General features: G+C 39.0%; 1 protein-coding gene across 4 annotated transcripts in view; it reads left to right on the top strand.

Annotated features, from left to right (window-relative positions):
- The window catches only part of ATP6V1C1 (ATPase H+ transporting V1 subunit C1), a 49120-nt gene that overhangs the window by 10879 nt on the left and 16717 nt on the right, over nucleotides 1–21524 (top strand). For 3 of the 4 annotated variants that reach the window (XM_075582562.1, XM_075582563.1, XM_075582565.1), the window contains 7 exons: nucleotides 1330–1497; nucleotides 2658–2725; nucleotides 7369–7454; nucleotides 11968–12062; nucleotides 13570–13661; nucleotides 14479–14577; nucleotides 20536–20604. In XM_075582562.1, coding sequence (XP_075438677.1) covers nucleotides 1366–1497; nucleotides 2658–2725; nucleotides 7369–7454; nucleotides 11968–12062; nucleotides 13570–13661; nucleotides 14479–14577; nucleotides 20536–20604 — 641 coding nt within the window. In that variant the 5' untranslated portion in view covers nucleotides 1330–1365. Of the gene's footprint in view, nucleotides 1–1329; nucleotides 1498–2657; nucleotides 2757–7368; nucleotides 7455–11967; nucleotides 12063–13569; nucleotides 13662–14478; nucleotides 14578–20535; nucleotides 20605–21524 lie in introns of those variants that run through there. The other variant, XM_075582566.1, reaches the window with a different exon arrangement.

Here is a 21524-nt window from a genome sequence, read left to right as displayed (position 1 = left end):
AGTATAATTTTAATCTGTTTCTGTATAAATGACTTGTATATCTGGATTTTATTTAAAGAAATAAAATGAAAGCAATTTAATGAGGTTCCATACTATTTCAATTATTTTTCAACACCTATGCAAATACCTGTTCATGGCTCTTCTGTTGGGCTATGCCTGGCTTTGGGGTCAGTTGCAACGATGGCAGTTATTTCAGTCACAATGTAATATTTAACTGGCTTTTAAGAATTCGCTCCTATAACAAATAAAAACCACACCGTATGACACTTTTTTTGTTGAGTTGGAAAATGTAAACGCCACAATCCTTCCTCTTTTTTTTGTTGGAAGTGCAATAGGGCATTGACTATATTTTGATTTAACAAAGGCCTTTAATGACAAAAGCTGAGTTATGACATGTGACACAACCAGCGGTGCTTTAATATATTCCATATTCGTGACACAGTGCAGTATAACAGAGCAGATCAGCTCAATGCTCATGTTTTTGAACGTTGTCTTTCAAGATTTGTAAACAAAAAAAATTAAATTACCTACGTCTGTCTCATGAAATCTTGTTGTGGTAGGACAACATTTTCCCTTTACAGTATCTGTCCATTTTGGAATATTTGCCTAAGGAAATCTTTTCATTAATGAGCTATAAATAAAACATACTCTGCACCCCCTTTCCCAATTTTGCACAACATAGTTACCATATCCTATGGAAACGTGTAAAGTTGGGCACACTAATGATGGGGGATTTTGAGTGGGTGAATAGTAGTGTGGCAGGCTTCTCAGCCTCATGTGGGCCAGCAAAAATGGATGTCTATATAAACGCATATAGATGTAACATTGTTCTCACAGAAATTCAAATATGCAGTTATAAAGCAGAATATCTGAATATTAATAGGATTTGGTGCTGGTGCAAAATATTCCAATATAGTCAACCATAAGTGTGCCTGTGTGTTTATACATACACACACATTTTTGGGAGTCATTTGTTAACAAATGAGCTTTGTTAACAAATGGATCAGTGACCAATAAATGCTATTTTCAGTGGTACGATTTTATGGCTGGTGGTAGTGCAAGTAATTCACATAGACAATTGATGCATACAGAATTTGTGAAGAACAAACCTTAAACACACCGGGTTGCAACCAATGACAATAATTCCAAAGTACTGTACCTCATCCTTGTGTGACCATCAATAAAAGGGTTACAGATCACTTGGGATGGAGAAATATGGTGCTGTAGGCTTCCTGTCTTACACGCTCTATTTTTGGTCTTAACAGCTGTTCTTTTTGATTGTAATAATTGCCTGAAAGCACAGACAACATGTACTTCCCTTTCTTGTAGTAAGTCTGCCTGTGAGAGCACTGAACTGTTGCAAACATGACCGAGTTTTGGTTGATCTCTGCTCCTGGGGAAAAAACATGTCAGCAGACTTGGGAAAAACTGCTGGCAGCTACCACAAAGAGCAACAATCTGTCATCCAACGCCAAGTTTAACATGCCTGACTTAAAGGTGAGTGTGTGCTTTGTGCGACAAGGAATTTGGAGAGTTTTGTGGGGATTTATCTCGATTTTAGTCTACTGTACATAAATAATCAATTGAAATGGAAGCCTAGAATATTGTAGAATTTGAGTACTTGAAGAATTACAAGTTGCAAGTACTGGGAGCTCAGCATGCAAATACCACCTCTGTTTTCAAGGGTAATACGTCTTAATCAGGTATTACTTATTGAGGTACTTTTCTCATAAGGGGTGCACTGCTGCGTAATATATATGCATTTTGAAGGCACAAAATAATAATTTTTCATATAGCACTTTTATCCCAATGGGACTCGCAGAGCTTCACGATTACAGTATAGTACGCAGCACGTAATATCATTTTATAGACGCTGCCTGTAAAATGTACAGTATTCTGTTCTGAAGAGCTTACAAACGAAGCTCCAGGCCGGGGTATCTCAAGAGGAGTTAGCCCGGATGTTTGATCCTGACTGTGTGTGCCACTGACCTGCTCGGTCTCCGCTTTTTGTTTGCTTGTATATGAATGGAACTTTCCTATGTGCGCGGTGATGTGAAGGTTTCCATGTGAGCCGTCACATGCACATCAGTCACAGGAATGAAAATACCCTCACTTGTATGTTCCGATGAATTGCTTTCTTCAGTAACGCTGGTTGTAAGAATTGAAATGGTATCTGTGGTGCAGTCTGGCGTAGAATAAAAGGGAACCAAGGACAGTGGTGTTTAATAGGTTAAATGCAGCTGCTCGAGACCTTAAAAATTATTTTATTTTTTAATTAAAAATACCGTTTGTTTTTAAACGTAATATTTCCCTTTACACGATCTGAACCTTTAAGTGACGTCCTATATTTGCGTGTGCCAGAAATTAAACCGTACCAACAGTGATGTCTTCATGGAACTAGGATTTAAAAATATTCATGTTGTAGTTTGGGAGGGGTAAAAAAAAGCATTAGCACTGAGAAAAAATATTGTTAAAAGTCCCCTGATTTTATATGCAGCTCAACTTTTTTTAGTTTTTATTTTTTGTTAAGATTTTGTTCAACACGCATTAGATTTCGGTGTAAAAGAAAATATATGCACCTTGTTATAACGTTGGTAACCCTTTTGTTGCCAGAGCAAATAGGTTATAATGTCTCAATTGCTTTTATTTCTCTGCAGGTTGGCACTCTAGATGTGTTGGTCGGGCTGTCTGATGAACTGGCTAAACTGGACTCCTTTGTAGAGGGGTAAATGTTCTATTTATAATCTGAACCCCTTGTAAGTGTAAGATCTAGAATAAGTAGTCACCAGTTTTTTTGCCCCTTGGTTCTTCCACCATTCTGTCTTTTGATTAAAAGAGTCTTCTTCGTCTTAGTTTGAGATCTCCATGCATCATCCAATTTACCAATTCCTTATTTTAATGGATGATGGGTAAATAAATGTGTAACCCAATGCCAGCTTTGTGGCGGTGCCCCTGCACAGAGCACCACAACAATGGAGCTGGGCCCTCCTTTCACTAAACTCTTACCGGTCCTGCGGCATCTCCTACTCCTGTGCCCTATAATCATGGTGGTGCAGTGCCTTGACAATGGGATGTCAGATGGCGCCATGACGACAGGACGCCACATTGCCAAACCATCGTGATGCTGCATGGCTCCGCATTACCATGGGTTTGTGACGCCACGTTGTCTCTAGAGATGCCGCAGCAGACCAGGTAAGAGGCCTCGTGAAAGCCCCTGAATCGTGCCCCGCAAAAGACCAAGCCGGCCCTGGTTTAACCTAATGAGTAATGCAAACGGTGGTGTATTGTGCACTGCTGAATCAGCCTGTAGTAATTCCTGCAGATTAAAAATAGGGGTTTTATGAAGAAGATAAAATGTAAGGGTTATGCAGTGGAGTTGGATAGTGGCAGGCAGGGGCCTGGATGTGAGAGAACGCCGGGGAAGGTGGTTGCAGCCACTGGGAGGCAAAAGGTTAACAAGACCCATATTGGAAAAGGAATTTAGAAGCAATACTTAAATCCGCAATCCCCTTTAAATAACCACCCCTTATTTCCGGAACTGGGGAGTTCGAATAGCAGAGATTACACTGTTCAGCTGCGGACAACCCAACAGTTACCATCCTGTAATAAAAAAAAATAACACAAGGTAAACACCTCCCCCTCCCCCCAAAAGTAAGGTACGAGGGTTACAGCTGTAAATAAGACCTGGTACAGGTAAAGTAAGGTAGCTGTGTTTTTGGTTTATACAAGCAATACCTAATTGTGCTGGGTCGTCATACAACAGCATACTAAAGAGATGCATTTTTGAAGTTGTACAGAGGTAGCTCAAAATAGCTTGATTGCACGAAACCTACACACACACATGTCCTGTGATGTTTGTTGGGCTGAGAGCTGAAAGCCTAACTCCAGGGAGCACTACCACAAATACCACATAATATTAATCTTTCTCTCACAATTACAGATTTGCAGCGCTCGGTCTGAGTAATAAAGTGATTCTGAGAGATTGTAAATTCGGGCTGGGATTCCTTTCCCCATTGTTTTTTTGATGTACTTATGGTATGCTCATTCACTGTACTTTGTGATGCACTGCATATATAGATGCTACTAGATAAATAACTATGTAACCATCTATACCATAGACACTATATATGGTAGAGGGGGTGGGTGAAGGGAGTAGTTGCCCCAGGGAGGGCGGTTAGGCCTACCGGGAAGGATGCGGGTGGGGTTAATCCCTTCATTACCTTAGTTACTACCGCTAAAGTAAAGAATGTGTTAACCCCTCCCTCTACCTACCCACCTGAGAGGCCGAGGCAACTAGCGCCTTCACCCACTCTCTCTACCCCCAACAAACCAGGTAGTTTGGTTTCACCTTTACATTACCTTTGTGGCTAGCCGCTAAGGTAACAAAGCTGCTTTTAATTTTAATAACTTTATTGAACATGGCCCACGTGACCGGAACATTTAAACTTTGCGGAGATACCGGCACCCCATACCGAGGCCTGTATCTCGGGAGACAGGGGGTCCCAACGCTGAAATTAATGCGGATCAGCCCCGGAGACCCCTTGCTTCAATAAAATTATTAAAATAAAAGCAGCATGATTGCCTGTTAAAGATGCGCAGAGAGAGTGACTGATTCTGGCTACTCTCACTGCGTTTCTTTCAAACTGATGCTGCCCGGTATGATTAATGTAGCAGGAGTCCCATTAAGACGCAAGGACCCCCATTGTGTTAATCCTGATGGGCCATTCCCCCCTGCTATGCACTTTGCTGTAAACGCTCCACGTTTGGTCTGCGTTTCACCAGCACATGTGCTGTTGCAAATTGGAGATACTACTGGCTGCCTTTTTATGCTACACACAGGAAAATAGCCATAGTAAACAGCTGAAAATGTGACAATCTAGAACACAAAACGCATGGTACTAAGCGGGTATATAACCGCATTTAAGCTTAATGAAAGCATGATATCGTGATGGTAACAGATAGCTGTAAGATATACAAGCAGACACATCCCCACTTAAAGAACCAGAGCAAGAAGGAGAAAGCGCAAAGAAATATGAAATGTATCGCAAATCGCCAACATAATGGACTCAGAAAAAATAAGGCGGACAGGGCTAATATAGAGGGACAAGACACTACACAACACTTTTAACACAAAAAGCAGTCTGAATATAATAGGGGTGCAACGCTTCGGTTTAATATACCCCTTTCGAGGCCCGTTCCCACGTTGCTCTAATGGACAGCGGTACTTCCCTTAGTTAATCCTATCCCAGGAACAAGAAGTCATTCAGTCGTGTCTCCATGTGTCACAAACCGGCTCCTTTGAATAGTCGCAGCGCACCTCCACACCATGGTCATCGTGTCCTTTATGGCCCCACGTACGGTCATGGTATGGAGGTGTGCTGCTGCTATTTACAGGAGACAGTGTCTGTTATATTGGTGATTTACTATACACTTCATATTTCTTTGCGCTTTCTCCTTCTTGTTCTGGTTATTTAAGTGGTGGATATGTCTATATCTTACAGCTTTCTGTTACCATCACGCTGTCATGCTTTGATTAAGCATAAATGCTACTATATACCCGCTTAGCATGCGCTTATGTGTTCTAGATGGTCACATTTTCAGCTGTTTATTTATAGGCACATTATCATGCTTTAAAATTTATGCTACAGATTGTATACTGGATGTGTTGTACTTCCCAGGTGTTTTCACTGTATAGTTTGGATCATGGATGTGTTCATTAAAACATGTTTTCATTATGAGCACTAGAGTTGTAGTGTTTAGGGAATCATAGTTACACCGGTAAGATTTGTGCTAAGGACAATTGTTTATTCTTTGTATATTGTCTGGGGAATTGGGGATTCTTCATGTCCCTGTGCACCCATTTCTCTTATTAGATTTGACTTTATATGGAGAGGCTAGTGTTTGTATATATCTAAAACTGTCCTTGTTCACAACAAAAATGAATGCCACATCCATAGCAATTTACAACAGTGGTTCCCAACCTTTTTTACATTGTCCATCCCGGCTAGAAAATGTTTCACAAACCTTTAATCTTATTTCCTACTCGGATTATCGCTAATCAAACTGTTTGGCTGATCCCAGGCAGTGTAGTGTCCTGAGCTCGTTGGGGGATGTTGGGGCAGTGATTAAGAATATTTATTTTTACACTTTTTTTGTGGCCCTTAACACCCTAGGTATCATTATAATGTTCTACGGTTGTCAAGTGCCACAAATAAACAACATTTTTTTTTTCTTTTACATTTTTTTCCAAAGGGAGTATTTGAGCAGTATAAAAATAAGATAGTACAGTAGTTAATTGTGACTGCAGCTCAGCTGTGCAATATGTGGCTTGCCCATTTTTAACCAAAAGGGTTAAAACGTGTACCTTTAGTTCTGTATGAAGCTTCTGTGCCACGTTCAGTTATGTTGGCTATATATAGTTGATAGAGAACATAGGGTCTGGTTGGCACTCACCTACTGGTTACATTTTGGAGCAGTGCTAGTACATGTGGGTTGGTGGTCCGCAAGCCCCTCTAGAAGTATACAGGAACAAGAGGCCCTGCAGCACTCAAAACAAGGAAATGGGCAAAAACTGCTAGTAAGAATTTAATATGCAGAGCGATGTAATACAGGGAGAAAAGAGCATGACGAAGGCTAACCCCAAAATGTTGTGCTCTATTCTCCCTGTATTACATCGCTCTGCATATTAAATTCTTTATTCTTGCTAGCAGTTTTTGCCAATTTTCGCCAATTTTCTTGTTTTGAGTGCTGCTGGTCCCCTTGTTCTTATATATATAGTTGGTATTCAAACTTGGATTTAAATTAAGATCTGTCCGGTATGAACGTGCTGCATGGTAGCAGAACCTTAGTGATAAGAGACTTGGGGATTTGTACCTTAACACCCTCACTTGCCAAAGGAGCCGTCAACACATTTTAAACCCCTTCCTGTCAGCCAAGTCATGTTCGAGTATAACCAAGCGATGCTCTACTCCTGGGACGTCAATAGTAAAATGTTGTGGGGATTAGACTTCCAAAAGAGTGTGTTGAAAACCAATGATTTGTAGGGTAACATACATGGCAACACCGTCACTTAGGTTTAAAATACACATGCCTAATAGAGTTCAACCTTTGTTAAAATATATTTGACAGAGATATTCTTCCTATTTTAACAGTTATATTGGTGCAGAGGAAGGCAAACAAAAACAAAATTTCTTCCACCTATGAGACACAATTGGGGAAAAAATCCATTCAGACTCCAGTAATGGCAATCGTATTTCTCTCTGGTTCAATACTTTTCCTATGTATTAACTTATTCGGTATATGCCTGTATACCTTTCTAAGTGGTATGTCTTTGAAAATCTCCCCATTTACATTTCCCTTCTTACATAGAGTGGTGAAGAAGGTAGCTCAGTACATGGCAGATGTTTTGGAGGATAGCAGAGACAAAATTCAAGAAAACCTCTTGGCCAATGGAGGTAAGTTCTAAGGATTTGAGACTGTTTTGTTTAATGTAATCGTTTGCGACCTCTGCCTCTTCAACATGCTGCCGGCTTTTTATACTGAGACTTTTTCTATATTCTCTTTGCATGGTGGAAGATTCATTTTCAGTCTATCATTTTTTTTCCCCCTGAACTTGAACAGCTGCCTCTAAACATTCAATAATTACTTCTATAAAGTACTACAGATATTCTACGCAATGTACAAGTTGATCTTGCTGGCATTATTTGTCATCATTGCAATGCCTCATCAAAGCCCCATTCATTTCTGCTCCAGTAACCCCCTGCTTCCAGAAATATTTGCCTCCATACAGCGTGCCGGTAGGCCCTCTTGCTTGCTATCTGGGTTTCGTGCAAGGGCGATATTTCAAAGCTCCCGGGTCCTGCGGGCCAATTGGAAGCTATGACATAATCCGATGCGGCTACCTATTGGCCGACATGGCGCGGGAGATTAAAACTTGCAGGGGATACTGACACCCCCTTTGGAGGTAAGGATCTTGCGAAGCAGGGGGTCCCGGAGCTGGAATGAATGGGGTTCAGCATTGGAGACCCCCTACTTAAACCTATATAAAAATAAGTACAAACAGCCTGCTTGGGATTGCTCCTTTAAGAAAAATGGCGGTATAGTGTTTGTTAATTAAATGGAGTGAAATTGCATTCATCCTGTGTGTAGATTCTCTCAACTAATCCTAAAAGGTTAAGAAAGTGATGGCCACTTGTCTGAGGAAGGGGAGGTGAGGAAATCTTGCTCATTGATATGACATCACACAAGGAAAGAGCAATAAAAACAACCCACGTTTGTGTTCTGTTTTAAAAAATATAATAATAATGTACCCAGGTTTACCCTCCAACATAGCACTGCCATTGGTTCATTTTTATCACAGGAAAGAGTGCACTGTTAATTGAGCTATAAAGTATACATTTTACTTTGAAAAGTGAAATGTTTTTATCCGTGTTGTCCTGTTATTCTTATCTGATAATTGTTTTCCAGTTTTTTTTGTTTTTTTGTTTTTTTTTCTCTTTGGTTAATTTAGTCATTTAGCATAAAAAACAATAACTGGATTAACTATTTGCCTGTGGATAAAAAAAAAATTCTTACAGTTCAAACTTTTATAATGAATAGCGATCACCAAAAGTCATAAAAACCCTCCAATGACTTTGGATAACATAAAAGCATTGTTTGATTTGTTTTTGTTTTTTTGGATTTTTTTAAATGTTATTAAAACTTTCAATGTAATGCGTGTTTTAACTGCATTTAACCAGTCTATACCATTACTGCACCTTGGCGCTAAGAGGAGCTGCCCTTTAACAAGTTACTTGCAGTTCTTTTTATTTCACACTTGTTGTGTCTGTATTTGAAGATTTGACTGTGTCGATGAATGACCAGATAAAAAGATAGAAAAAAAATGAACACAGAATTCTTAATGTTGAACCCACATTGTGATTCTCTGTATTTTTCTGAACAGCATTTCTTGGAAAGCGTTTAATTGCATTGTAAACCAAATGTCACCGTACAATGGTTTAGTATTTTGTAACTTGTGGCATTGGGAGGGAGTTTTTTCACACAATTTAACCTTGAAATAAAACTGTTTTTGTATTCTCAATGTCACCATACTCTGGAGATGAGAAATGCACAGTTCCCTAGTTGCCTTTTTAGTTGTGACTATAAAACCTACTCTTGTAAAATGATGTTGAATGCAGATGCAAGACCATTGATATCACCTGTAAGTTATAGATATATAATAGTTTTACTTGATCATGTCTTACCTGATCTGTATGGTTTCATACTATTGTTTTGTGTACCACCTTTTTTCATAGTTTCACTAATGAAACATGGAATTTTAAACGCAAGTAGACGTAAAGTGGAACAGTCTGTATTCAATGTGCTATTCTCCATCCCGTTCCTATAAATAGGATTCAGAGCCTGTCTGACACAAAGCCGATCAGAGCATGTTCGGTAGGGGTCTAGTGATGCAGTCCCATTGAAATTTAACTAATGACAGTTATGCGCTTAAGAGGTTAAAGCTAGGTGATCACCTAACTAGGTCTATCTTAAAGCAAGTGTTGGTATATGTAAATGTTTTTCTGAATTGTTTACATTTACATTGGTTATATTTTGTGCTTTTCAGTCACAGTTGCTCTACTACCCTAATGGTAGTCTAATCCTTTTAATGCCTGTGTGTTTTAAAGGATCAATATGAAGTGGGGGACAGAATAAGAGGGATCAATGCAGCAAGAACCTGCCCTGAACTTAGCTTGCAATGTTTACAAACATTTCCAGGATAAATGGAAGAGAAAAGTCGTCTTTAGGGACCATAGATTTGGACACAAATGGATTGCTGTTGACACCCACTACATCGTGTGTAGTTATCATGAGGTCTCTTGCTGCTATTAAAGCCACAATCCTCCCAGAAGCCTACTATATGAGTTTAGCTCATATAATGTTGCTATCATGTCCCTTTCTATTTAAAAATAAATTCTGGTTTATTTCTCTAGCGTCTGTTACCATTGTAACCTTGAGACTGCACTGGGCTCTCTGAAGACCTCCATTTTGACCTCCCGGACACTTCAATATTTTAAATGCTAATTTTTCCTGAACGGAGAATCAAGATTTTAAAAATAAAACCAGTGTTTGAAAGGGCAAGAAGAGATCCATATCGGGAAAGTTAGCACCAGTACGATCGCATATTGAAATCCCCAGTGTCACATGGACCAATAGCAAACCGTGACGGATGACGTTCCTGCGTAACATGGGATATTTAAACAGCCCCTTTGTTTACCCTGGAGGGGACGATATTGGGTTTACCATTAATGGATACATCTTGGAAATCACGGGGGCTCCCTGGAGTTGAAATTAACACTGTACACTTCTGGGGGGCCCTGCTTCTCATTCACGTAAAGAGCAAAAAAAGGGAGGCAAAAAGATGAAGCCACTGGGAAAAACTGCTCCTTTACCTATACAAAGGGTTCCTTTATTATGACCCAATGTGGGGATTAGGAACTGTACCAGTAAATGAAAGCTTTTTATGTACGACAACGTCTGCTTGTAACTAAATCTGGTTCAGGTTATGAATCCGCTTCAGTGCCACATGCGTGTACAGTGCATTACAAAGCAATGCTCTGTAGCCCCCACCCTTTCACTAAAGGATTGTAATTATAATGTTCCCCTTGGTGATAAAAAGATGCCACATGAGCTCATTTCCTCTTTTAGCCTTTATGACATGAAGCATAGATCACACATTTCCACACAAATGATCGTGCCATCCTCTTGGTCAGGGGTGGGTAGCTTCAGTCCTCAAGGGCCACCAACAGGCCAGGTTTTCAGGGTATCCCTGCTTCAGATGGATCAGTCAATGGCTCAGTCTAAGACTGACCTGTGCTGAAGCAGGGATATCCTGAAAACCTTACCTGTTCGTGGCCCTTGTGGACTGGAGTTGCCCACCCCTACGTTTGATCATTAACATCTGCCTGTTTGTTGCTGGCTATGCTTGGTGGATGGCAGCCTGTGTTCTCTCCAAATAATCCAGGTACTGGTTACTCTACAATATCTCATGTCTGAGTGATAGGATGAGCTGCTTTATATGTGAGAGAAGAGCAAAGTACTGCAGTGTGGTATTAAAGATAATCTGCACTTGTTTTTTTACGGTGTAATACCTACCATAATTTAAAATCTCATGTCGGCCCCTTGCGGACCATTCTAAGTAGGAGAAAATCCATGCTGCCTGGGATAAAACATGGCAGATAGGTATAGCTTTAATAATTTTAGTCTGATCATCATTGTCCTCACTTGAGATTAAGTCACAACAAATTGTGAGAATGCAACGAGCAATTCTTTTAAACTTCAGTATATATATTTTATAAATCAGATTTTTGAGGGTGAGTAAGGCTAGTACTTGCAACTGGCCACTGATTCTTCTAATGTGTTAAATATGCTTGGATAAAGGTTTTATATATATATATATATATATATATATATATATATATAATTATATAGTGCAGAATAAATGAGTTCTTCAGTATTCGGTGATACTTTTTTTATTGGACTAACAATTTATGTCATAGGGCAAGCTTTCGAGAGTTATCCTCTCTTCTTCAGGTCAAGCAATACTGATATACAAAGGGTTCAATGGCTAAAACAGTGTGGAGAGAGGAAAAAAAAAAAAACAACAGATATTTACTATAGATAAGGTAGGGTGTTAAGTGTTTGAACCCTACCTTATCTACAGTAAATATGTTTTTTTTTTCCTCTCTCCACACTGTTTTAGCCATTGAACCCTTTGTATATCAGTATTGCTTGACATGAAGAAGAGAGGATAACTCTCGAAAGCTTGTCCTATGACATAAATTGTTAGTCCAATAAAAAAAGGACTATATATATATATATATATATACACACACACACACACACACACACACACACACACACACACACACACACACACACACACACACTATAAATGACTTCACGCTGTTCTGCATTCTTTCTTTTTAGTGGATTTGGTCACCTATATTACAAGGTTCCAGTGGGATATGGCAAAATATCCAATTAAACAGTCCTTGAAGAATATTTCTGAAATAATTGCAAAAGTAAGATACAATTTTAAATGACTTTTTTAATTGTGCCCTTATTACTTTGTCTTGAATCTTCTAACATAGGGTGTGGGAAATTAAAGATCTTCGTTTTAATTTTTAATTTTATTTTTTATTACTCATAGGCTAGACTTCATATAGAATCGCTCCTCAGCATTTCAGGTTAAAATAATTTTCGTGTCCTGGTGGAATATATTCTACTGTAGAACTCTTTAAATGGCAAAATACAGTGGTGAACTTTTTGAAGCAATAGTATGTTCATTTCAACACTTCATATGTTTAATATTGTTTGTGTACTGTAGGTTGACTCATTGACCGAGCAAACACAATGTTCTGATTTTGATTCCACACAATTTAGAGTAGGGAAATGTGTAACATTTCTATAACTTGACTTTTTTGCATTATGGTTAATTATTACCCCTAATATTGCAAGTGTGGGCCAAAATCTTTCGTCACTGGGTCAAATCTTAAGAAATAACCAAAAATTACCATTATTCCCAGTTATAGGCCTGTAAGTTTTTCTAGCCTTTATTACCTTTATATGATGATGCTTGATATAGCCTAGAACTTGGTTATTGTGTAGATAGAGCATTGGTTGGTTATCACAGAAGACTGTCCTAGCTGCGGTTTCCTGAGCAGAGGGTTGAGAAACATCTCTTTAAGCCCACCGCCAGCCTATAGGTTGAAGTCTGCTCTCAGTAGCCAGATTGTCAGTATTTCAGAATGAGGGAGCAGAAATGGGCTTAAGGAACAGGTTCTGACTTATTCAAGTTACATTTGCCAAAAAGGTACATTCTTGTAGGTTATGAAGTATGATGCAATTTAGAGAACCAATATTGGGACTCTTTGCAGTTGAAACAAGGGTGTACAGAGCCTTCAAAGCCTCAGGTTTCTTCTTGAAACATTAATATTTGTATATGGGTACTCAAAAGCAAACAAGAGCAACGCTTTCCATTAAAATGACTGAAATAGTGCCTGCCACTATTAGTAGATTCATTTTGTAAAGTGTATTTAATGTTTCTTCAGCATTAAGTAACTCCCAACCTGACAACTCAAAAAATGAGAACCAATGATGGATGATTGGTGCGAAATGCGTTGGAGGATGTTTTACCTTCTTTTATACATGGCATAAATACTCCTGTTGTTTTTTAGTCACTTTGACCCCTTTCTCCTTTTGGCTGTATACTGCTTACATTTTTCTTCATCTTATTGAAACATATTAGTGATTGAAAGCTCTGTACACTTTAGTTTAATCTATGAAGAACCCCAATGTTGGTCCCCTAAAAGATATCGCAACCTGCAATGAATCTTTATTTGCCCAGAATCGATGCGGCCATTAGAACTTTTAACCAAAATGGTAAAACTGATTTAAAAAATGTGACTGTTTCCTGATTTAACTCTTTTTTTTTTTTAAATCTAGAGAGTAAGAAAAACAGTGGTTTAGTAGAGACGTTATCATTTTTAACTTGTACATTCTCAGCCCATATGTTTTTAATATTTGCAGGGTGCAACGCAGATTGACAATGATCTTAAAGCAAGAGCCTCAGCATACAATAATCTTAAAGGAAACCTTCAGAACTTGGAGAGAAAAAATGCGTAATATATTTTAATTTCTTTGCTTACAATTTGCATCTTTCCTCAGGAAAATATCTAAGAATTAGATTTCTGATGACTCCATTTGAGTGAACAATTGAATGCATTTAGTGTGTTTGCATCCCCATAAATCTGTGATTATTAATCACTCTGTATAAAGCTTTTTTTAATGTTCCCCTTAGTGATAAGAAGATGGCCCTTGAGCTGATTTTTTCTTTTAGCCTTTAACATGAGACACAAGTCACAAATTTCCACAAATGTGACCTAATCAACCTTAGTCATCAACTTTTAAAGTATTTATAACTTTGAGAGGTGAAGCACTGACATTTTGCCACAATTTAGGTTTCTTTAAAAAAAAAAAAAAAAAAAAAAAACAACCCTACGTTTATAGATGATTACGTTTTCATTGGGCTTCACGTGTTTGTTTGCTGATGCTGCTTTGTTGGAGGAAGAATTTCTAAAGCTAGAGGGTGGTAGACTTGAGGAAGTGGGGTACAAATTAAAATACGTTTTGTCTCCTTTTATAGTGTTTATTACACTATATAAGGATCAGTTATGAACTCTGGCGCCACTATAAATCTGGGCAATGACTGGTAAATACAGCTCCCTTTTTAAAGTGTGTATGCTTTGACTCAGGATAAGGTTTGTTAATGGCAAATACTCAAATACAGGTGCTGTTACAATTCATTACTGTGCTAATATGTTGGTAAGTCATTTGCAGAGATGTGAAGTAGCTGATGCATGTTAAGATTTGTATTAATGTTAACTATGACTATTACAAGCATTTCAATAGGATTTCCCCGCTCCCATCTCCCCATAGAGGAAGTTTAATAACCAGAAGTGTAGCTGAAATTGTGAAAAAGGACGACTTTGTACTGGATTCTGAATACCTGATCACGCTTTTGGTAGTTGTACCAAAGTAAGTATAGTAACTTTTCTTGTACACATAATAATAATAATGTTTTTGCTTGTATAGCACTGACGGTGTACGCAGCACTGTACAGAGAATTTATGCAGGTACAAGTCCCTGCCCCGTAGAGCTTACAATCAATTTTTGGTATACTCAAAGGTTGGTAAAGAACTGCTCGCCTATTTTACCAATAGTCCTTAAAAAGTAGGTGCATAGGGGTAGGATACAATATAAGCAGGAGTGAACAGAGAAGTTCAAAAGGACCCCTATAGCTGCACTCTAAACTGTATGTATGTGTTTATAGAGTAATAAGGTAAAAGATCCCCTATACCAGAAACTGAAAACGGCGCAAAATAATAAAGTTTTAATACATGTTGCAATTAAACTATTTTACACTCAAATGGATAAAAGGGTATGAACTGAACCCCTAAGAGGAGCGATATGAGTCCTTATGAAGGTACTTAAAGTACTTGTGTACACTTATTATTGTAAAGTGCACCCCATAGGCTCCTGCGCTGATTAGAACATTAAATGCCACTGAATCTGGGTACTGGTGTGGTAAGCCTGTCAGAAGAGGTGTTTGTCAAAGTTTGGCTTTGTAAATCAAAGCACTATAGGTATAGGCTCTAACAAACACTCTCTATATAGTATCCAAGTAAAAGGAGTAAATTCTCTTAACTATATTTAGGCTCCTGGGACTGTGTCAGTAACGTGGGCTTTAGCCCTTCCACATATGTAACTTGAGTGCTGCAGTCTGTGCTATTGGCTGGGAGTAGGTAGGTAACAGTGTAGTACTTGGTTGGAAGATACCAGCACTATGTACTATATAGATTGCAAAACATAGATGCGTGTACTGCAGACAACATAACCATATATACCACAGTATAATCGCAAATCCCTAATAAATAGTTACAGTTAAGGCTCGCGGCTCACCCTTATGCCTAATAGGATACACGGATATGCTGCTCAGTAAACACAAAAGGCTGCTATTACAGACATAAAAGCGTCCGTGGTTGGCGAATTGCCAAAATCCCGTGACACTCCAAAGGGAGAAGGGGAGGGAATGCAAAGCAAGGCTACAAAGAGCTTGAAACCGCTAAGCTTACACCAGGAGAATAGAAGGCATACAACCCGTTCAGGTGGCTGATAGAGTTCGCGCAGTCGCTCCTACAGTGACGTCGCCGTCGTGACGTCAGCAAACACCCGACACGTGTTTCGCGCGTATGACGCCCTTTATCAGGGGGAGGAGTCTGCCCTTCCGAGTATGTGACTGGTATTTATAAGGGGATCTTGGTTCCTATTGGTCCCTTGTATAATTGGTAGTGTTGGTCTAGAAATGTAGCATGTGTAACCCTATCAGACCGGGTTAGGTCTATGAACTAATTGTTCAGGGCTTAGTATTCGGTTCTCATAACAATCGTAGAGGGTTGCACTTTGTATATAGCTGATCACCCATATCATTGTGTAGGAGTATCATAACAGTATAGATTTAATGCATTCCTACCATATGAGAACCGAATACTAAGCCCTGAACAATTAGTTCATAGACCTAACCCGGTCTGATAGGGTTACACATGCTACGTTTCTAGACCAACACTACCAATTATACAAGGGACCAATAGGAACCAAGATCCCCTTATAAATACCAGTCACATACTCGGAAGGGCAGACTCCTCCCCCTGATGAAGCGCGTCATACGCGCGAAACACGTGTCGGGTGTTTGCTGACGTCACGACGGCGACGTCACTGTAGGAGCGACTGCGCGAACTCTATCAGCCACCTGAACGGGTTGTATGCCTTCTATTCTCCTGGTGTAAGCTTATCGGTTTCAAGCTCTTTGTAGCCTTGCTTTGCATTCCCTCCCCTTCTCCCTTTGGAGTGTCACGGGATTTTGGCAATTCGCCAACCACGGACGCTTTTATGTCTGTAATAGCAGCCTTTTGTGTTTACTGAGCAGCATATCCGTGTGTCCTATTAGGCATAAGGGTGAGCCGCGAGCCTTAACTGTAACTATTTATTAGGGATTTGCGATTATACTGTGGTATATATGGTTATGTTGTCTGCAGTACACGCATCTATGTTTTGCAATCTATATAGTACATAGTGCTGGTATCTTCCAACCAAGTACTACACTGTTACCTACCTACTCCCAGCCAATAGGACAGACTGCAGCACTCAAGTTACATATGTGGAAGGGCTAAAGCCCACGTTACTGACACAGTCCCAGGAGCCTAAATATAGTTAAGAGAATTTACTCCTTTTACTTGGATACTATATAGAGAGTGTTTGTTAGAGCCTATACCTATAGTGCTTTGATTTACAAAGCCAAACTTTGACAAACACCTCTTCTGACAGGCTTACCACACCAGTACCCAGATTCAGTGGCATTTAATGTTCTAATCAGCGCAGGAGCCTATGGGGTGCACTTTACAATAATAAGTGTACACAAGTACTTTAAGCACCTTCATAAGGACTCATATCGCTCCTCTTAGGGGTTCAGTTCATACCCTTTTATCCATTTGAGTGTAAAATAGTTTAATTGCAACATGTATTAAAACTTTATTATTTTGCGCCGTTTTCAGTTTCTGGTATAGGGGATCTTTTACCTTATTACTCTATAAACACATACATACAGTTTAGAGTGCAGCTATAGGGGTCCTTTTGAACTTCTCTGTTCACTCCTGCTTATAAATCAATTTTTGGTGCCTGAGGCGCAGGGATTTAGGGACCTTCCCAAGGTTACAAGGAGCAGACACCGGGATTTAAACCAGGGTCCCTTGCTTCAAAGTCTGTCATAGTTCTGAGTCAGTACCTTTACTCAGGGAGCCACGTCTTCACCCCTTAATATATTTAATATAGAAACGGCATGGCATCGACATCTGACCAATTTGCAAAGTCTATATTTAACGTTAAGGTGCGTTCTGAATTTAAAAACCTGCTTAAAACAAGCATGGTTTTACATGGAATAAATTTGAGCGAGACTGGGGATTGAGGATGTCTTTTGTGCGGTGCATCTCCATGTTGAAGAGTTGTCTACAAACTTTTGGAAGGCATTTCTTTGTAGTCAACAATACCAGGTCAGGAGCTCAACAACCAGGGCTATTTGTGTGGGGGGAACTCAGGCAAAGGGACCTTATTTTGTTGTAGATTAACAAGAAAATTCATATAGTGATTCTATAGATTTTAGGAATGGGCCTGGGATAGTACCACAAGGTCGGATACATATTTTATTCTAGATTTAAAGAATAAACAAAGTGTTTTAAGTAACTATATTCGACATTAAAAAAAAATGAGCCTTCGCTTCCCTTATGTCACAGTCTTCATAAGGGGACCAAAACGGTCATTACATTTTTTTTTTTTGTGCTAAATATAGTTAGTTTAAAAGACCTCCTGGCCTCATTCCATATTCAATGTTTTCTATGCCTTTTCACTGGTGGGTGCTTTATTTAGACATGGAAACACATCCCATTTATTTTCTGTTTCTAAAGGGTATTTCATCCTACACTTTTTTAAATATTTTCTTCTACCACATTTCTTTATTTAAAGCTGTATTATAAATATAAATGTTTTCTTTACAGTTTTCCTTTTTCCCTTAAAAAACACCACTTATTCTAAAAGTTTAGACCATGACCAAACATTGGCTTTTGCATAAAAATAATTTTTTCCTGAGCAGACTAATTTTATTAAATATCCAGATCAGTTCAATTAATGTTTTACATGTTGTGGCGAGAAAGTTTGGGAACCCCAATGATAAGTATGGAAATTCCATAGTTTTTCCATGATTATCTTGAATTAAAACCAGTCTTTTCTTTAAATATCCAATAGAATTTATAGTAACCAATTCCGTGTCTTTTGAAACAAAACTATGTATGAATTTGAAAAGCAATGATTAATTAAGAGTCAGGGTATGTGCAAAAGTAAGTGAAACCCTGGTTTTGTCAGCTTAATTAAAGGGGATAATTAGAATCGGAGATTGAAATAATTAGGTTGATCTTCAGGGGTGAGTTTAGGATGCCCCACCCTATATAAACTTTGAGTTTGGTCTGCACCATACAGGTGTGTGGAAACACATCATGCCATGATCAAAATAAATCTGACGACCTCAGAAAAGCAGTTATTGATGGGGCTGCTTGGCTGCCTCAGGACCTGGATGGCTTGCCATCATTGGCACAACCATGAATTCTGCATTGTATCAGAAGGTTCTAGAGGAGAATGTCAGGCCATGCATCCGTGTGCTGAAGCTGAATCGAAAGTGGGTCATGCAGCAAGACCATGATCCTAAACCTTACAAGCAGATCTACATAAGACATTCTGCTTTTTAGAATGGCCTAGTCAAAGACCGTATCTAAAACCCATTGAAATGTTATGGAAGGACCTGAAGCGATCTGTCCATGCAAGGAAGCCCTCAAATGCAGCAGTTCTATGAGTGGGCAAAAATTAATCAAAATCAATATGAGACTGACCAGCAGTTACAGGAAATGCTTGGTTGAAGTAATTGATACTCGAGGGTGACACCAGGTATTGAATCTAAAAAATTTAAACAACAAGCAGACGAATAAAGCATCTCTGTTCCTGCGGTCTGTATACCAGTACCGATATGCCTGTACCAACTACACTGTTGTAAGTGTTTTTAACCGTATTTGATCACTCATAAACTTGACTATACTACTCTATGGGCCTTGCGCTTTTTTCTCTTTTTTTTCCATTGAATCTAAAGGTTCACATACTTTTTCACACATGGATATTGAATGTTTAATCATTTGTGGATAAACAAATAATGAAAAAGTATCATGTTTTGTGTTATTTGTTTGAGGTTATCTTGATCTATTATTAGGACTTACATTAAAATATAATCGCATATTAGGTTTGAAATATATGTGAAAATCCTAAGGGTTTCACAAACTTTTTCTCGCCACTGTATACACCTCGTAATCTTTATTATACAGTACCTTAATGTATGTCTTTATATAGCTCCATTAATGTACATAGCGCTTCACAGCAGTAATATATGTGATAATCATATAAATAACAAATAATATAAATAACATATAAAGGGGAGAAGTGCTTTAGACATAAAAGTAACAACATTTAGGAAAAGGAGTCCCTGCTCCGAAGAGTTTACAATCTAATTGGTAGGAAGAACATACAGAGACAGTAGGAGGGCGTTCTGGTAAGTGCGTCAGCAAGGGGCCAAGGTTTATGTTGATTCTGAGCCATGGAGCTACTCATATGCTTCCTTAAGCTGTTGTGTTTTAAGGTGGGTCTTAAATGTGGATAGTGAGGGTGCTAGTTGGATATTGAGGGGAAGCACATTGCAGAGGTGTGGGGCAGTCACTGAGAAGGGTTTAAGCACTTTCTTTTGTTTGAATAGAAAGCAATCTATAACAATTGGTGGTAAAGAGGTTTATTTATAAAATGTTTTTACCAGGAAGTAATACATTGAGAGTTACCTCTTGTTTTCAAGTATGTCCTGGGCACAGAGTTAATGCTTTTTACAACTATGGTTCAGAATAAACAAGAGTGGTTATGAAACGGATAAAAAATATGATGTAAAATAATTGGAAGGCTATTTCACTTAACCCTTTGGGTGCTCCAAGACGTAGTCCCCTTGGGGTCTGACTCTCCAGGGGCTCCATGACGCAGTGGGTACGTCACACCAAATGAAAGCCCTTTTTTTATTTTTTTTCAATTTACCGTAGATAACGTTGTGTTACCATGTTCATTCCCCACCCAGGGGGTCCCTGGAGTTACACCATGATTTTTTCAGGTCTGCAGACCCCATTGTTATTGAGATGAAACTGTGGTTTCAGTCTCCCATGTAATGCGATCCAATAATCTCCTCAATAATCCATGTCTTTAAATTAAATGCTGACAACCAGTACATAATTTACGGTATTTTTGGGACCTGTCTCAGAAATAATTTTGCATGTGTATCAATAATGTTTTTTTTTTTTTTTTTACACACAGATTAAACTATAATGAATGGATAAAACAATATGAAACACTATCTGAGATGGTTGTCCCACGATCCAGCAAGTAAGTAATAATACATTTGTTGTTGCACAATGCTGTTCGAGATATGTTACATAAGGAAACGTACTGGTTATAACCCATAAGAGTGCTGTGATTGTTTTCTTTAACTTACAGATGTAGTAAGACTTCCTGTTTTTGGTGCAGCATACAAACATACTGAAATCTGTGCTCCGTCCGCAGAACCTAACAGTACGTTTTGCGTCCCGAGAGTATTAATGCTACTGGGGTCCATTATTTTGAATGGGACCCTTGCAAAGTTAATCCTTCACTTGATGGACCATAATCATCATCAGCAGCTCTGAAGGTAAACAGTCTTTGTTCTGTCCAGCCCCCTGGATGACGTAGAAGGCAGAATATGGATCTCTACGTCCATGATAGGGAATACTATAGGACCATATTTGGTCATCTACGTCATCAAGGGGGTTGGACTGTGCTACATATCTTATCCATCTGTAGATGACCAAATATGGCCCTATAGTATTCCCTCTCATGATGTAGAGATCCATATTCTGGCTTCTACGTCATCCAGGGGTTTGGACAGACAATTGGCAGCTTCTTGCCTTGAGAGCTGCTGAGGATGGGGTACGGGACTGCGACTGCTGCGTAGCTCATCTAAAGGTTCATATCGGCTTCTCTTTTCTCCTGATGGCCCAACAGGATTAAGGCTGCAGGGTCCCATTCAGCGTTAATTCTTCTGGGCCGCTTACTTGTTTCGGGAATAAAATCGGCATGGCCACAGGTTCGCGCCGCCATGCGCAATTGCGTCCCTCGGAAAAAGTACGTTTTGCTACATCTCTGATTTAGAATTAAAAAATAGTTGGTGAGTTACTTGGTTATACCTGGTGTTGAGTAATACTTTTTCATAGACAGAAGAACACCGTGTTGGTGTGAGGGCCAATAAAGAAGTGATTTGTCGTAGAGTG

The sequence above is a fragment of the Ascaphus truei genome, chromosome 2 (assembly GCF_040206685.1).
Source record: "Ascaphus truei isolate aAscTru1 chromosome 2, aAscTru1.hap1, whole genome shotgun sequence".
Classification (NCBI taxonomy): Eukaryota; Metazoa; Chordata; class Amphibia; order Anura; family Ascaphidae; genus Ascaphus; species Ascaphus truei.
Note: the sequence above shows the minus strand (reverse complement) of the source record. Positions and strands in the feature narration are given on the sequence as shown.